Source organism: Paraphaeosphaeria sporulosa, assembly GCF_001642045.1.
Source record: "Paraphaeosphaeria sporulosa strain AP3s5-JAC2a unplaced genomic scaffold CC84scaffold_6, whole genome shotgun sequence".
NCBI classification, from domain to species: domain Eukaryota; kingdom Fungi; phylum Ascomycota; class Dothideomycetes; order Pleosporales; family Didymosphaeriaceae; genus Paraphaeosphaeria; species Paraphaeosphaeria sporulosa.
In genome coordinates this window covers 1,735,600-1,752,207 of record NW_017253365.1, presented here as the reverse complement: position 1 = coordinate 1,752,207, position 16,608 = coordinate 1,735,600, and the positions used below count along the sequence as shown (strand labels likewise).

At 52.3% G+C, this 16,608-nt stretch overlaps 9 protein-coding genes across 9 annotated transcripts; 4 read left to right on the top strand and 5 right to left on the bottom strand.

The window, feature by feature from the left end:
* Positions 1–266: 266 nt before the first annotated feature.
* Positions 267–2,616, bottom strand: CC84DRAFT_1147970 (MFS transporter-like protein). Its single transcript, XM_018176613.1, has 2 exons — positions 1,027–2,616; positions 267–977 (listed from the first exon to the last, which is right to left on the bottom strand). Exons 1-2 carry the CDS (start codon positions 2,470–2,472, stop codon positions 651–653), a joined length of 1,773 nt encoding a protein of 590 aa, XP_018035309.1. The 5' UTR covers positions 2,473–2,616; the 3' UTR covers positions 267–650.
* Positions 2,617–2,746: 130 nt separating this feature from the next.
* On the top strand, positions 2,747–5,025 carry CC84DRAFT_809933 (uncharacterized protein). The gene is made up of 3 exons (XM_018187511.1): positions 2,747–4,136; positions 4,187–4,615; positions 4,665–5,025. The coding sequence occupies exons 1-3, from the start codon at positions 3,020–3,022 to the stop codon at positions 4,868–4,870; spliced, it is 1,752 nt and encodes a 583-aa protein (XP_018035308.1). The 5' UTR covers positions 2,747–3,019; the 3' UTR covers positions 4,871–5,025.
* A 620-nt stretch (positions 5,026–5,645) lies between these two features.
* Positions 5,646–6,201, top strand: CC84DRAFT_809906 (uncharacterized protein). Its single transcript, XM_018187510.1, has one exon. The coding sequence runs from the start codon at positions 5,870–5,872 to the stop codon at positions 6,155–6,157; it is 288 nt and encodes a 95-aa protein (XP_018035307.1). The 5' UTR covers positions 5,646–5,869; the 3' UTR covers positions 6,158–6,201.
* A 596-nt stretch (positions 6,202–6,797) lies between these two features.
* On the top strand, positions 6,798–8,382 carry CC84DRAFT_1260223 (uncharacterized protein; the record flags this gene model as incomplete). The annotated part of the gene is made up of 3 exons (XM_018184977.1): positions 6,798–7,706; positions 7,752–8,190; positions 8,241–8,382. The coding sequence occupies exons 1-3, from the start codon at positions 7,106–7,108 to the stop codon at positions 8,380–8,382; spliced, it is 1,182 nt and encodes a 393-aa protein (XP_018035306.1). The 5' UTR covers positions 6,798–7,105.
* A 570-nt stretch (positions 8,383–8,952) lies between these two features.
* CC84DRAFT_809872 (uncharacterized protein) lies at positions 8,953–10,096 on the bottom strand. Its single transcript, XM_018187509.1, has 5 exons — positions 9,814–10,096; positions 9,588–9,717; positions 9,467–9,536; positions 9,307–9,408; positions 8,953–9,256 (listed from the first exon to the last, which is right to left on the bottom strand). The coding sequence occupies exons 1-5, from the start codon at positions 9,841–9,843 to the stop codon at positions 9,088–9,090; spliced, it is 501 nt and encodes a 166-aa protein (XP_018035305.1). The 5' UTR covers positions 9,844–10,096; the 3' UTR covers positions 8,953–9,087.
* A 635-nt stretch (positions 10,097–10,731) lies between these two features.
* CC84DRAFT_809870 (uncharacterized protein) lies at positions 10,732–11,404 on the bottom strand. Its single transcript, XM_018187508.1, has one exon. It carries the CDS (start codon positions 11,323–11,325, stop codon positions 10,888–10,890), a length of 438 nt encoding a protein of 145 aa, XP_018035304.1. The 5' UTR covers positions 11,326–11,404; the 3' UTR covers positions 10,732–10,887.
* A 50-nt stretch (positions 11,405–11,454) lies between these two features.
* CC84DRAFT_809868 (uncharacterized protein) lies at positions 11,455–11,862 on the bottom strand. The gene has a single exon (XM_018187507.1). The coding sequence runs from the start codon at positions 11,818–11,820 to the stop codon at positions 11,554–11,556; it is 267 nt and encodes an 88-aa protein (XP_018035303.1). The 5' UTR covers positions 11,821–11,862; the 3' UTR covers positions 11,455–11,553.
* A 2,073-nt stretch (positions 11,863–13,935) lies between these two features.
* CC84DRAFT_1165296 (small COPII coat GTPase sar1) lies at positions 13,936–14,783 on the top strand. Its single transcript, XM_018178687.1, has 3 exons — positions 13,936–14,024; positions 14,079–14,188; positions 14,237–14,783. Exons 1-3 carry the CDS (start codon positions 13,996–13,998, stop codon positions 14,551–14,553), a joined length of 456 nt encoding a protein of 151 aa, XP_018035302.1. The 5' UTR covers positions 13,936–13,995; the 3' UTR covers positions 14,554–14,783.
* Positions 14,753–16,512, bottom strand: CC84DRAFT_1121774 (uncharacterized protein). Its single transcript, XM_018175621.1, has 2 exons — positions 16,371–16,512; positions 14,753–16,189 (listed from the first exon to the last, which is right to left on the bottom strand). Exons 1-2 carry the CDS (start codon positions 16,451–16,453, stop codon positions 14,956–14,958), a joined length of 1,317 nt encoding a protein of 438 aa, XP_018035301.1. The 5' UTR covers positions 16,454–16,512; the 3' UTR covers positions 14,753–14,955.
* Between the last annotated feature and the right edge of the window lie 96 nt (positions 16,513–16,608).

Below are 16,608 nucleotides of genomic sequence, written 5' to 3'. Positions count from 1 at the left end.
TCGTTTGGGTATGTGGTCTGGATCCTTGGCGGCGGAACCGTGCCCCTGGGCTCAGCGGAAGACGTCGGTTTTGATTGATCGCCAGTAAGCAAGCGGCGATTTATGCGCCGTTCCATTATGCCTTTCCTAGAAGATCTCCTGCAACATGCGTGGGAAACAGTCCAAGGTGTTCTCTTTCGACAATATTTCAAGTTCTGCCCAGATATGCTGGGAACAAGCGGTCAACAAGCTCGGAAGTGCATTAGCTGTAAAGCAGAATGACCGAGGCGGAGCGGAAACCTGATCCTAGAATAGATACATAAACTAGCAGCAACCCAATTTTTGTGCAGCATGGAAAAAAGCCCGGGCCGGAATGGTGATAAGCAAGGCCACCGCTACAACAAGACCATCTCTAACACTGAAAGTCCGGTCATCAAACAAATCTGGGAACGTCACCGTCATCAAACACAGCCATGAAATCTGGACAGAGGAAGAGCAAATGTCTATATCGTCATTCATCGTAATTATCAGCCTTCATGACATAGTATTAACAGAAACATACCGGCGATATCCTACATGTCCTGACCCATTGAGCTAAGGCTAGGGGAATCGGAACGCTACGTTCAATATAGGCAGTCTAAGGGAAGTGATGGACAGTCAGGTCCTTTGGTTCATTTGCGAATCAATCCGGTGCGCTCGTTAGCGTGCTCTTCTTCGTCTCCGATATCTTCCTCCTCATCCTCATCTTCGTCGTCCGAGCTCCACCCGTCAGCTTCGAGACCACTCCCGCGGATACCAAAGCTGAGAAGGAAACCGATGAATGCTACACCAGCAAAGATGCCAAAGGCCAACGCCTCGCCTTTTGGTTGGATATTGGTCGCAGCAGTGAAGAGCGAGCCCGAAATAAACGGACCAGCTGCGCGGCCTGCGGCGGAAAGCGTTTGGGCGAGGCCGTTCAGCGTACCGAGGACGTTGTGGTTCGGTGCAGAGTTTGTTATCTGGATCTGTATTAGCATTGCCAATGTGTAATCTCGTAATGAGCCTTACCAGGAGAAGTGCCGAAGTCAAACCTCCGACACTGGCTACCGTCTTAATAACAAGTATGACTCCAAGCTCCGCCCACAGCCATCCGGTGCCGGTTCCGAGACCCCAATAAGGGTTGCTATCTTTGTATCCAACCCACGGCATGAGTATGAAAGCAATCACAAAGGCCGCTAAGCTGACACGGTAGGTGACTTTGTTGCCTATCCTCTCTCTAAGCTTCCCGTACACGCCAATCTGGAACAGTATCGTGATCACGCCTGCAAAGGCTAACGAGAGTCCAACGCCCTCGACCCTAAGACCCCGACCAGTAGGCTCTTCCTCTTCTGCAAAGATTGGGTAAAGTGAGTTATACGATATGTTGGCGAGCTGGAAAATGAAGTACGTGACGAGTAAGAGAACCGTATCACGGTTCAAGACTTCCTTCTTCGTCAGTACGTCGCCTGACGACTCGGGGAACAATGCTGGAGGTGAATCGGTTGACTCGACATCAGACACGTCCTCTTCATCTTCGTCATCCTCTTCCTGAAGACCGTCCAGGTGAGAGTTGTGGTGTCGATTTTTGCGTTTTTGAATGAAGCGTTTGATATACGTAGGCCGCGTCGAGCTTGTGAACTGCCACAACCACGAGAACAGGTTGCCAACTCGCTTGCCTAATGGCGGTAGGTGTTTTGCTTCTTCCAAACTCTCCTCCAACAGGAACATGCAGATGACAAGATCGACAGCGAGAACGGCAGCAGCAAAGAGGTTAGGGAGAAGGTAGGGGTAGGGATTCGGGCGGTCTTTGTGGAAAGGATGGCGTTCCATGACCAAGACGCCACCCACAATGGGACCTGTGATGGCGCCGAGACCGTAGACAACAGGTAGGTAGGTAAAGGCTCTGGACTGGTTGCTCCGGTCGGTGATCTCGCCGAGACAGGTCGAGACGACGCCTGCGTTGCCGTTGACCAGGCCCATACAGACTTGCACCAATATCGCCTGCCACAGAGTGCGACAGAAGCCAAAGGCCACAAAGCATAGCAGCGTTAGGAAGGTGCCAGTGATGATGACGGGCTTCCGTCCGATGCGGTCTGACAGAAACCCCCACAAGAAATTTGTCGCGAACTGGGCAAGCGCAAACGACGAGGCGATCAAGCCCACGTACAAGCCGGCCTGGCCATCCTGGACTTCGGGGAAGGATTTTGCCATCTGGGGGAGGTATGGGCTGATGGAGTTGAGGGCCGTCTGCTCGGCGAGAGCAATGACGGCTAGGACAGCGAGCTGCCTTGTCGGCAGCGGAGACTCGCCATGGTGGCTGTCGTCTGAATCGGAGCCGTGGCTTTGGTTGCCTGGGAGCGGGGCCTGGGAGCCCCCCAACGGACGGCCACGCGTGCTGGGCGCTCGTATGGGGAATGTCTGATAGTGCAGCGTCGACGACGCGCGCGTGTCGAAGCGGGGGCGGGTGCGGCCCATGGCCGGCAGGTGGGTGGGTGAGGGAGTCTACCTCGTCGAGGCCGCCGTGATGTTACCAGGGCTTGCGCGCACCGGGGCGCGGCGGGCAGAGGCAGAGCAGAAAGGATGGCGGTGCAGGATTCGGAGATGGGAAAGTGCGAAATCCAGCCTGCCGGGTGCAAAAGTGCCATCGCGCGCGGGACCTGTGTCGTCATCCGCAGGTACGCCTTGGCGCGACGCGGGCCTGACGCCATCTGCATCGCTCCAGTCATCCAGTCACCCTGGGATGCTCTGTTGTGCCTCATGCCCGGTGCGGGCCCTGGTCTAGCAAGCTCACAATTAATCTTCACGCAACACAATAGCATGCGTGTTCACAGCAGCCTTTTCGACGCTTACTCAGGTACCGGCCCGCTCTTCCCCGGCCTGCTTGGCTTCACGTGGAAGGTGCAACTGCCAATGGTTCCCTCCATCGTAACACCTGCATACCTCGAACCACGTTGGAGTTCATGCTTGTCCTCGATACCTCCTCGCCATTTCAACACCCGTGCTACTTCGCACCTCAGACGTCATGTCTGAAAGAAACTACATCTGCAACCTACCAGACGAGTTGCTGCTCAAAATTCTGCACCATATCCCGCCCCCGAAGCCAGATCCGGAGACAAATCCACATCTCTCATGGGGCGTACAAAGGCTGCCGCTTACCGACTATCGGTCTGTATCTTCCGTGTGCCAGCGTCTGAACCGAATTGCAAACAGTGTAATGTACGCCCACTATGACCACGAGTCCAACTACGTCTCTTCGGCCAGATTCATCAGAACCCTCGTGCAAAACCCACTTTTGGCCCGCCATCTGAGGAGTCTGAAAGAGCTTGAATCGACAAGTCCGACCCTTCAACACCTGGAGCCGTACAAACGATCCATCTCCAGCATTGAATGTCTCTATGCTCTATCTGAGCAGCTCAATCCACAAACTTCACAAAGCATCGTCCTCACACGAAACATATTGCGCCGGAAAAACATGTTCGAGCTGTTCCAGAGTGGACAAGATACGACGCATGATCTCGAGGCTGCGCTGATCCTTGCATTGGCCCCGAAAATCCAGACAGTAGCGCTGAACTACAATTCAAATCGTAGGCGAAATTGGGCGGTCTGTCTGAAGATGATGACACCTGGAAATCGAAGTTTCCCGTACAACCCAGAGCAGCAGTTTGAACACCTCCGAAAGCTAAAAGTCAACATGTCTGGTCTGCGATTCAGCGACATCTCCGGTGTTCTCCGACTGCCATCCCTGGTCGACCTCATTCTGTTTAAGTTCGAGAGACTGCCCACAGATGTCGATCAAATAAATGAGCTGGACTGGAATTGCCCCGTCAAAGAGTCTAGGATCCGAACAATACGCCTTGACCAGTTTGACATACATCATTCATATATTGTGAAGCTCATATCATCCTGTCATCACTTAGAGGCATTTGCGTTGGGTTTTTCTCCCCGGACTCACAACCCTCTTGACTATCTCAATATCATCAGCGAACTTGAAAAACACCATCCTAAGCTAGAGGCTTTGAGTTTAACCCGCTTCTTCAGACAACAAACCGCCCATTTTCGCGACGTGCCACCCCGCTCCACTTCTTTAAGAGGGTTCAGGAACTTGAAATACCTAGCTGCACCGCTAGAGTTGCTAGTGAGTAAGTTTACGCTGATTGTGCCCATCCACGTTCACCAAGCTGATCAACAGACCCTCAGACCTCAGACCCGAACCTTCATCTCGGCTGCCTTCTCCCACGAAATCTCCAGACCTTCGTGCTCAGTAAGGGAGAAGCGCTATACGACGAACTAAAGCGATGGCGCGACACACATGCTGTAGGTACGGGTAACAACTGGAACTTTAGCGCAGAGGAGCGCTACAACAGGGCATTCTGCGACAAACAGGTGCAAAGCGTGGTAGAAGCATGCCGATATGACAACCTGCAACTTCAAGCGTTCGGAATTCACTACGCGACCGATTTTCGCTACGCAGATGCCCCTGGAGGCTATGCCAACACCAGCAAAGACTTGGCTCGTATGGAGGATGTGCATTTCGACTTCTCCAGGTTCACGCGCGACTTCGAGATCACCAACGTGCACTTTGACTATGTAATCAAGGTCTTTCACGATAGGACATCTGGTAAATTTGCCGTCTCCTATTGACACAATCGCTAATTCAAGCACCGCAGAAGCGCATGAGCGACTGATCTCCGTGAGAAGAATCAACGGCGACGCTGTAGCGGAAGACTACTCCTACCACTTGCATTCGAATTTCGACCCCGCACCGCGTTACGAGCTGAGAGGCTTCGAGCAGCCTCGTTTCCTGAACACAGAGGGTGAGGAGTATAGGGTGCACAGGAACCAGATCCCGTATGAGTTGCGAGAGGAGATTTGAAATCGCAAGAGCGTACCGACGCGTGGTGATTAGTCGTATTCCGCCATTTCGACGCGGCCAGAGATAATGAATTTACGCCAAACAACTATGCCAGGGACCTCAGACAACATCCCTACGCTCATTTCAGCATACACAAAGCGCATCATCTTGCTTTTGCCTAAAGCCTGAAAAGGCAATGCCATGGTACCTCCACGAAGCCTGAAGCCACACATTATCCCAGTATCACGCCTGGCGGGTTTCTCCTTTTTCTCATCGGTCTCGAATTCCGATCTTTTCAATATGCTGTTCGCGGTCACGGAGCTGTCAAGCGTCAGCGCATTGTGCCAGTCTTGTCTACAGGCCTTGCCACCATACCATTAGGGTTCCATCTGATCACTTTCGGCGCCGGTGCAGGCGGCGCTGTGGGATCGGTCTTCACCAATTCCACATCGCCTCTCGGAGTCTTCCGCTTTGCTGTCACAGAGTAGATAATACCTGCAATCGCAGCGACTAGGATGACGCCAAGTGGGACACCAATTCCTATCGAGGCTGCCGTTGTGATTTTGGTCATGGTGTTCGGATCGACTCGTAGCTCAGCTTAAGCATTCGGAGGCTGCTAGTGAGCGTTGCGTCGCGTCGCGTGCGGCTCGTTTGTATTTCGCGCGTGGCAATGCAGCAATATGACGGACCGTTGTGTTGTCGAATTTAGGACGAGAGGACGAGAGGGCAAGAAGAGCGAGCACTGGATGGGTGTTCGCGGTATTATCTGTATTTCCGAAAAGGCTCGTATACCGATGGTACGCAGGTCCGTCCCAAAGTGATGATCAGGGACCTCAGAAAACGTCTTGTAACTGATCCTGCGAGCCGCGATCGTCCAGTCGCGAACCTATCTGTCCTGGATTGAATGGCGACCAACGAATGCGCAAAATCACCGCAAAGAAATGAGCGACAAGGCTGAACAAAGTGGGTGTGGCGACTACACGCTATACATACGGCGCTCCGTGGAGCACGGCAACCGCAATGGTGCTTGAGTTAATTTGGAACACCAGAGGAAGCGGCGCAGCCGAGGCTGTCACTACTCCATTCGCTATGTGGTTAATACTTTGGGGCATCATTCCTCTTCGCTGGATCACCTTCCCATCTGGGCCTGGCCTATCTTTTGTAGATCAAGCTTATCATTGGCGAAGCTTTGGAGTTGCCTTGTCGAGCAGTGGTGTCCTCTGCTGTTTGCTAGAAGCATCGGAAGCCTGTTTTGCAGCCGTAACAAGGCACATGTTTGCGAGGTTGGTTCCTGGACGGTTTGTGTAGGAGTTGGTGGAGCGTAAGGCAAATGGGAACAGAAAGGGCCGAGGAGACGCTAACGCTGGGGGGCAGTAGTTACTAAGCATCTTGAGGCTCACCTGGGCACAAACATAGAAGAAGCCGTTCTCTTCCACTTCGTCTGGGCTCCTAAAAGTTTCCATCTTGAGCGGCGCATGAGCTCTCAGAGCACTGTTCAAACTTGCGTCTACAAATGTGTTTCAAGGACGCTGAAGTTTGGCTGCCATCACGTCTTTCCCACATGGCCACAGGACAGGTCGTTATGTGAAGGAGATCTGAGTAAAATTATGTACCTACAGTCTACATATGAATACAGAAAGAGCTACGCATCTACCAGTTGGGGATGGTTAGGTATGCGATTTTGCCAAGCGCATCGCGGAAAGCACAACCGAGGCTTGCGTTTCAGAGTATCCTCAGACATTACCTGTCTCCTCTATCAGGTTTGAGACGCGTAACGACTGAGGGCGCTAAGGCATGGTCCTCAAAATCAAAATGCGATCAGATCACGCTATCGATAACGATGCTCATGTCAGACAGTACCGCACAGATCTCGAAAGAGCACACAATACTCCACCAAACATAACTCTGGTGTGGTCGGAGTTGCTACCGGTCGCGCATGCCCGGTTTTCCAAGAGCATTGGAGCTCGTAACGTTCGCCCCACTATCCGTCAGTTACATGAACCGGTTCAAGGTCTCAGCTTGTCGTGTCGTGCTTTGGAACACAGCGTTTCGAGTTACCCTTGTCCCATGCAATCCATAACTCGTTCTTGAGTAATTGGATCTGCACCATACGTGACATACATTTCCTCCTGGTGCCAGAATCTAGCGTCACTCGCACTCACCAACATGCGCCGATATTAGGACACTGAGATTCGAAGCAAGACACCACAGTCTACCAGCCATCGCTACACAGCTCGACCCTGCACTTCCGCGACGATGATCACCCTAAAGGCACTGCTAGCGCTCCCTGTCTTCCTTTCCTCAACGATCATCACATTCGTTCTTGCTGCGCCTGGTAGCTCACCACAAGGTTCGGACGAATCGAACGGCTTTCTCGACGTCGACAAGAAAGAACCCTTTCTCAACTACGCCGCCTCATTAACCGGTGGCGAGGGCTGCAAAGACAAGGACTTGAAATGGATCCGCGACGGCTTCGACGAGATGAACCGATTGTTCGCCGCCGCCCAAGACCCCAACTTCGAGAACCAAAGCGAGATCGACTTCTTCGGCCGGCCGTACCGTATAGGAAACTTCACGGATCTGATAAGAGCGAATTTGCGGCGCGCGGGACAGTATGGGAATCTGCAGGGCGCGGAGATTGTGAATCCGGATATACATGTGCGGTGTGACGATCCGAATGACATATGCAACGAGGGGAGAAAGAAGGATGGCAAGCACGCGGCGTATAATATTGGGAACGAACCCCACATCAACTTCTGCGAGAAGTTTTTCACGCTGGACCCGTTGGACGAACAGGTGAATGATGAATCGAGCAAGGATCAGGCGAAGAATTACCTCATGAACTACTATAACCGCGGTAGGTTCGGCAAGCACATCCTGATTCATAGACTGACAAGTATAGCCACTCTGTGGGCGCGCATGGTAATGCACATCGCGGACGTCGGAGAAGCAGTAGTGATGCGCGCGACACCCAACTTCGCGCCCAACGCCACCCGCGAATGGATTCTGACCCCCGGGCCCAGTCCCATGAAGACTTCTGTTTTAGCCGGAGTAATGGATGATAAGAACGGACCGATGAACGTACGAGTCCTCAAATACGCGTACGGCGTGACGCGAGCAAAACTGCTCACCACTTTGTCCACGCAAGACCCTTACGATGCGTTGAACAACGCCGAGAACTACGCTCTGTATGCGCTGGCGCGATATGTGATCCAGAAGAGGGGGTTCTTCCCGAACATGCCTCTCGTCAATTTCGGTAATGATATGGCTGTTTTGACGAACGACCAGATTATGGACGGGGACAAGAAGAAGTTTGCATGTTTCGACATGCCGGATGTTGTGTAAGGAGCTCCGTTCCGGGGACAGAATTGCTCAGCTGACCAATTTGCAGGCCTCTAATGGACGGTATAATACGAGAAGGCGCGAGGTTATCGTCTGCGGCGAACGGATTACGGGTGCCAACGGCGACGGTTGTTTCCCTTGTTCTAGCAGCGATATGGATTTTATTAGGCTGGACCGCGGGGTGGCTTTAATGACAACTCAACCATTTAACACGTGCGGGAGGTCCTTGCTGTTCAAAGATTCGAGTTTTTCAGATTGCAGGCGTGATTCCATGAAATGACGTGAGATCGAGTGAGTACGGACGACTGGAGATAAAGAAAGAAGTCGAAAGTGAAGAGAGCATGGACGCCGTATAAAATGCAGTGTCGAAAGAATCGCGGTTTCAATGCAGGAGAAGAGATGCCAGCAGCTGTGGGAGAAAGTGTCGAAGAGTCACTTGTATGAAAGTGCAAATTCTACGCATGTTGAACACGCTGACCGGACGATATGCTGGTATCGGGCGAGGTCATGTACTTTGCCACATACAGGTGAAGTGCCCGGTGACCAATGAAAGAGAATGCGAAATGCAAGTACTGAGTCGAAAATGGATGACATTTAGATTAGAAGACGTGGAAAATGGACACTGAAAACGAATAGACAAAAAAAGGAACTTCAGGTTGACTGTACGAAACAAGCAAAGAGAGCGAGAACGCTGAGATGCGAACCAGCCTGAAAGCGCAGACTCTTCCTGAAGTGTCCTTGCGCTAAGCATGCTGTGACCCAATGCTAGCAGCACTAGGTCAAACATTTGCGTAGTAAATACCCCTCCTAGGGTAACACTGTATACTCTAAAAGTGTAACTTTGTAGAGTCCACGTCCTAGGGCGTAACGGCCGTCAGGTGGACGAGGTCCTGAGCTTAGCGTCTAGGGGGCTGCTCCCAGTGCGCGAGCATCTGTTGGACTGCTCCATGCCACTCTGACACAAAAGCGTTCGTCAACTGGGCAATCCCTGCAGAAGAAGGAGTCTGTCCTCCCCACATCGTAGGCTGAGATGCCTGATAATGGGCATAATAGGGAATGAGCTGACTGGAAAGTGTTAGAGCACTGACTGGGACATCAAGCTAGAGTGGACCTACTCTTGGTGAACCTTGTTCAATACCAGCCAACAGAGATTCCAACTTTTGTTGGATTCGGGGTCTGCGTAGACCCGTCGCTTCGCTTCCTCCAGGCACTCGGAGCTGCAAGCGAGTACGCCTGTCAGCGAAGAAACACCCTTAACATAGCGTGCTCACATACCTGAAAGGATAGTTCTTCGTCAAGCCACGTATGTCAGTGAGTAGACCATGGGAGTTGACGTAGTAGGTCCCTGTACCGACCGTCAGTGGCTTGCAGTTTCCAAATGAAAATGGGGACCAACAAGCAGCAGTCATGGGTGCAGCTACATCAGACGACCCAAGCTTCGCAAAGGCTTTCTCAGTGCGTCGAAGCTCACTGAGGGTATTGATTCGATGGGTGTTGAGCGCTTGGATCATCTGGTCCTTCTCGGCCTACGGTCTGTCAGTGTCGTAAGAAAAGCATGCACGCTGATGTACGCTTTCGGTGAGCGAGGTCTTCCTTGACTGATTTCCTCAGAGGTTACTTACGGCAGTAATGGTGGGGCGAGAACTAGACATGTTGTGGAACGATGGCACGCGATATGCTCTTGCGGGAGGATTGCCGAAGAATCTCGTGTTGGAATCGACGGGGCTCGTGGAAAACTCAGAGGCAGAAAGTTGCGGCACTTCCGATGCTCGTACTTCGCTTGGAGATCGCGACTGCTGCCTCGTTAAGGGCTCAATGCTCCGAGGCAAAGAGTTGATTGATACGACTGAGGTTGGTGGAAAGAATCGGTCCAAGTGTTCCTCGAAGGATACAGGTGCTGCTAGGTGATAGGTATTCTGGACAGAACTTGGGCTTGGCACTACAGATAGCTGGGTGAAACGATTTTGAGAGCTGTTGACGTGTTTGTTGCAGCGGGTAAGATAATAAGAGTATCGTCTTGGTATGGTCCTTCCATTAAGTTGACAGGTAGAACTTCGACATTTATATATGATTTGTGGCTCTCTTTGTAGACCTTCGGTGTGTTGGATGTGAAGAAGTCTGCGTCAAACCACCCTTTGATAGAAGCTAGGATCGTACAGCTAAACGTGTCTATCCGACGGTGATGCTGCTAGAAGCCACTGTGTCACGTAGAAGGCTGAGGGTGCCGGTATAGACCCGAGCGGATTTCTTAAATGTCTTGAGTTCGCCCAGGTAGCCAATGCGAAGGCCGAGAGTTGCGGTCGACAAGGCATGACTGAGTGGACGGGATACAACTTGGGCAAGCAGCTAACCTTAAGGATGGTGGATGACAAAAGAGACCACATTCTAGGGCTGCCAGTACCTTCTACAAACGCTGATGTTCCACTTTCGGAAAGTTGACAGGGCTAGGGCGCCTTGACCGCAGGCCACGCGGATCTCCCGCAAGATCAGTAAGACGACAAGAACTCTCAGCCCTGAACTAAGATTCGAACTGCCAAGGATCCGTGTCGGGTTTTCATGGGAATGTAGTGCGAGTGCAGCCACGGCTCTCCAAGAGGGAAAGCACTGTTGGGCCCGAGCACCAGCCACAGTGCAGGACTGATGACGGTGCAAAGCCATTCGCTTCAGTGAACAGCAACAAGCGCTTATGAACGTCGTCACCTCAAGATACATGACGCACGGATGGATAGTAGTAAGGAACCTTCCTGTGACAAGGATGACTTGGGCCTCCGGAGAGTATACCGCTCGGCCGTTGTGGCGACGCTGGAGTTACAATTCCTAATGATTGCAAGGAATAAGCATCCGGTCGCACCATGCGAGATTTGGTCACAGGGAGAGAACGTCGGGTTTGAGCTTCGCAAACGCGCTGACGGGCGAGGCAATGAAGGTTCGGATCCGTATCTTTCCGTGCGTAGTGTGTACATGTCTTCTAGGCGGACGGCGTACCAAGAAATTGGCGTGCACCCCGGTCTGGTGTTGAGGCTGGTGCTGATGCAGAGCTGACGAGAGTTGGTATGAACTATAACGCCGGGAGCCGCATGGCCGGGTAGAGCGTGGCCGGTGGCTAGTGACTTGCGCCTTTTGGGCTTGGTCATCCGCACAGCCTCGCACTCCCAGCATAGAACATCATCTCACCGCTGCTTCCCTTCATACTATACACAACTCTAGTCACGCTACCACATGAAGCTGGAATAACATCAGGGACCGCTTCCCCTTTTTTACCTGGCTACAACACCGGTATGAGTTAAACAGCGTTGCCCATCCTACTACCAGACCAACCCAAGGTGCCATCCTTCGGTATATAGGGAGCCCATGAGGTAGTCTCAATCCCTCCGACGTTGCGAAACGATCATGCCGTATTGCCAAATCCTGATCGATCGATCTGGAGAAAACTCGCCCCCACATACACACGATGTGAGAGCTAGTCCGTAGTTGAGATGCTGTCGACGGACGAATTCAGATCTGTGAGATCCATCGAAGCAAAGGGCGAATTCGTGTTCCAAGAGACTACGGTGGCGCCTATCAAAACTACGCAGTCGCCGTGCTTTTTCTGATGTCAGACGCGGTACCAAGTCCAGGCTTGCTGGCATACCCGACACAAGCTGCGCCCAGGGTCATCACTTTGTCTCCGCTCGCTAAGAGCGATGGGCGAATTGAATCGCAAGCAGCACACCACTTGGATAATAAGCATTTTGTGATCATCCGCTAGGAGTAAGCATAAACATCTTAGCTGACAACTGCATGCCTTGGATGGCGGCCACATGTGAAAACATCCAACTTAGCTGAGTCAAACCAATACGATTCTGTTCTGGCGCCAAGTTCCGGATTACTGAAAACCCAGACTGTCGGTAGGGTGTTCGGCCAGCTTAAGCTTGATGTTAACGTTGTTTTAGAGTTGACCATACGCATCTGTCATGGCACTCTATTGGGATCTATCGGTGTCGGCGATCCTCCAGTGCTGAAACCCTTCGTCGTATTCCCGATCTCGCAGATGCCATCAGACTTATCACCTATTCAGGTTGACGTCATTTGTGCGAAAGCTTGTGGAAAGAAACACCCACATGACTATGGTTGCCCAGCACGGCTGGCCTTCGCAATGCCTGAGATCATGGCAGATTCATTTTAAAGTGCAGTAATCGATGTTAATTGCCGTAGTTTTGCTGACCCTGATACCACTCGCCCCTGATGTATGCCCTGCCAGTCCTGGAAGCCTGCGCGCTACAACCGGTGCCGTATATCTCTTCGCTAGAAAACTTCCAACTTTAAAATATAGGAACAATAGATAATGCTATTTCGCAAGGTAACATCTTTACTCAATTTTGCTAGCTGAGTATACGTTGTGTAAAGTCGCCACACACGAGGCTTTGCACATGATATATCATCGATTGAGGCCGAAAATTCAAGAGCGATTCTACATATGTATTGCTACATCTTGCTGTAGAATGCAATGTTACAGCAGTGTGGAAAGAGTTTCTGAATAGCAGGGTGCACTGGCATAAGCAACACACAGCCCGATAGTAGTCAGACTTTGTTCATAGTGCTCTACTACGTCTGGACTGTTGACGGAAGGAGACTCCGCCGGCACCTGGCAGGTGCACCTGACTAGCCTAACTCTATATAGGCAGGTTTTCCCGCCTGAGCAATCCAACACTCTTACACTCAACTTCATACTTTTATCATGGACGACACGGCGTTTTATGCCTACCTATGGCATTCAACTTTTATCACCTGCAGAGGTCAATAATCTCTGATATCAGAGCGGGTGAACCACTGAAGGATCAACGTGTAGCTCAAACAGTTCTCCAACCCAGACAAGTCTGATCACACACCTGGGCACCCTCGTGGAGTCCCGTGCAACGGGTGGAGGATTTGCAGAGTCTCGGCAGCGTTGGACCCTGCAGATTCAGGATTGTCACGTAGTTGAAAGTGTTCTAGTAGATTTTCTGCGATACCATGTCACTCATTCAACATCATCTTCTATTAAATCATCAAGGTTCCAAGGCTAGGGTAATCGCACGTGATAAGGCTTATGTAAAGCGAAGCAACGCACGGACATGGCGAAGTGCGGATCGCCGCCGCCCAGACTAACACACTAGACCTACTCCACGCCCGCTCTCACCACATCATCACCTCTGCCGTCTGACCCCAAACCTCGAGATACCCGTAACCACACACGATAACCATGTGGATTATAAATTGGTTAGTTACATAGCATACTCCACTCACAAACTTCTTCTAACAAGTTGTGTAGGTGTAAGTAAACGTTCCCACTTTGTTTGCGCATCCCCGGACGCCTCATACGAAAGTCGCCTACCTGCCCTACGCATGCGAACAAGCGCTGCCCAGAGACCGTAACCGGAATACTCCCAACGTCAGGTCGGAGGTTGCATGTTCTCACGGGCGAGCATGCGGGTTTGCCTTATCGGTGGATCGCGTTGGCCCAAAATGTCCCGCGCGAACCCTTCGCTTCGACCATGCGCAGCTGTTGGCAAATTCGAATAGGGGCTGATATACTTTATAGTCTATGATGTCCTGGCATCGCTTGGTCTGCTCAACAAGGTGAATAGCGCCGCACGCGACTTCATGTGCACCGCTGACACGAAACCAGCACGCCAAGCTGCTCTTCCTCGGACTGTATGTGTTAATTCGAACTTCTCACCTTGAGATTTGAAGCTGACATAGATGCAGAGACAACGCCGGAAAGACTACGTAAGCGCAGCTGATACACTGGAAAAACAATCGCTCATGTAGACAGGCTTCTTCACATGCTCAAGAATGACAGGGTGGCAGTTCTGTAAGGCTACCATGAACTGATGTCAAGGTTTGCATGCTGACACCTTGCTTTCAGTCAGCCTACCCTTCATCCTACCTCCGAAGAGCTCTCTATCGGCAACGTCAAGTTCACGACCTTTGATCTTGGAGGTCACGCACAAGCCCGCCGTCTCTGGCGCGACTACTGTATGCAATCTGCTCAGATGTGCGAGGATGCGTCCTAACTGCTAGTAGTCCCCGAAGTCAGTGGCATTGTCTTCCTCGTGGACGCGAAGGACCACGAGCGTCTCACAGAGTCAAAAGCGGAGCTCGACGCTCTCCTGGCTATGGAGGAGCTTGCCAACACCCCCTTCGTCATCCTCGGAAACAAGATCGACCACCCCGACGCTATCTCCGAAGACCAGCTCAGGGCAGCTTTGGGTCTGTACCAGACCACGGGCAAGGGCAAGGTACCGCTTGAGGGCATCCGGCCGATCGAGGTCTTCATGTGCAGTGTCGTCATGCGACAAGGTTACGGCGAAGGTATCCGCTGGCTCAGCCAGTACGTCTAAGGACGTAGAGTGTGATATTAAGGCGCGACGCGCTAATACGGACATATGATTTGGATCGAATGAGGCGTAGGGAGTGGATGAGCTTGGATGTATGATGGTTCTCTCACGTGTGGCAAATTTAACCTTCATGAACTGGCATTTGTCATAGGAATGCCAGTCTTCATTTAACACCAATAAGTTCAGCGATTGCCAAACGCGTGACAGGGAGTGAGGCTACGACAGAATGTTGGGATAAATGTACATGACGTGGATTAATCTTCTACCAAGCGTCGGAACGCTCAAAGAATGGACCTATACAAGACCAGAGACTGCACGAAGCGGCGATATCGTGCCACAAATCATGCAAGAAACCCGTGAAAACCTGACGCCACCCAATGCTAAACCCCAAACGTGGATATCGTTCTACTCGTCATACTCAATCTCCTTGACACCGCAAAAGTCCGTTCCCGCACATGAATCGATCGCATACCACAACTGCCAATACAGGCTGGCATTTGCGTGGTCGAATTTCCCGTCCGCGTTGCGTGGCACCTGGTCACCGATGAGGCCGTTGCCAGAGCCGACAATCCACCCTATGAGGGGAAACTGACCAAGAGTCTCCTGCCACTTAGGACGCGAAGGCAGGAAGACTTTACCTTCCTGAAATTCGCCGCGCTTGACTTTGAGGTTGGAGTTGGGCTTGATGCGGAGCGTTGAGTTACCGGAAGGGCGGTGCTGAGACGAAGTTGCGTGGGCAAGCGCTTGGTCTTGTGACGCTGATGCTAGTGCGTGAGATGTTCGTGTAGTCGTGTCTTCCAAATCGAAAGAGTCGTCCCATCCGCCGAGACGAGGCCGCGAGGAACGTCGCGCGGAGAGCAATGCGGGGGCGGAGCCAGTTGCTGTAGCCGAAGATGCGGTCGCTGAGGACTGAGAGGCGCCGCCATGCACGGTACCCGAGGATATCGTGGCCGGCGAGGCTGTGAGCGACAAGGAGCCTGCGGGGATCGGCCTGTCGCCGTCTTTGGGGCCAACACCTCGGTACTCCTCCGCATAGACCTCGTAACCCCAGATGGTATGTGGTGACCAATGGATGGCGCGATCTGCAGCCTCTGCCGAGTCGAATGTGATTTTGACCCAGTGATCTCCTCCCACGTACTCATTGATTCTACCAACTTGACTGGCGGAGAGCTTGCTCTTCTGTAGCTCGCGCGGGGCCCCGAATGACAGACCGAACTTCGGATCCTGCGGCTGTCGCTCGTATTCCTCATATATCGTACCATTCGAAATCTCCTCGAACTTGCTGATAGCGGCCCATTGTTGCCCTTCGCCGAATCCGTACAATATCACCTCCTTCGGAATCTTGGCCCCATTGGTAGACACACCAGTCTGGAACGAAGACGTAACTCCTCCGGTGTCTAGTAGGTTTGGCGCGGAGGCGGATGCGGGGAGCTGTGAGGTAGAGCTTTTGCGAAGCGACTTCTGCTTGTCGTCTGCCTTGTACTGCGCAAAGATGTCGTCGATGTGCTTCAGGTTCTCCTGCTTAGCGAGATCCTGAGCGCTCGATATGTTTGGGGTCTTGCTTCGGCTGACACCGCGCTTGCGCGCCTTACCGAAAGGTCCTCGTTCTTCGGGTATACGACGCTTGGAGTTTTCTGAGCTGAAGATGGGCCACATGTTAGCGGTTGGGTTTAGAGCGAGAGGATAAGTTTGGGAGAGTGGGCGACCAGAAACGCTGTGAGCGCAACAGGTATACTGCGCGAAGGCGCAAATGCTGTCACCTCCCCATGCGACAATCGGTAGTGGTACGCGCAGTGAGAGTGTGAATCGCTGGTACTTACTCTGGAAAGTCAAAGCCCCACGGGAGACGGCGCCCAGTCGAGTCATAGGCGCGCTCAGCGTCTGGAACTGCGTGGACCTGCATCGTGATGCGTGGACTCGGGCGTTGACTCGGACGTGGTACGCTTTGTTTATGGCGTTGACTATGATGGAGGAGAAACATAAAGTCCGCAAGTGAACAGCCACAAGTGGCTGAAGAGGCCGTGCACTACGCGCTAGCACCCTCACGACCTTTTCGAC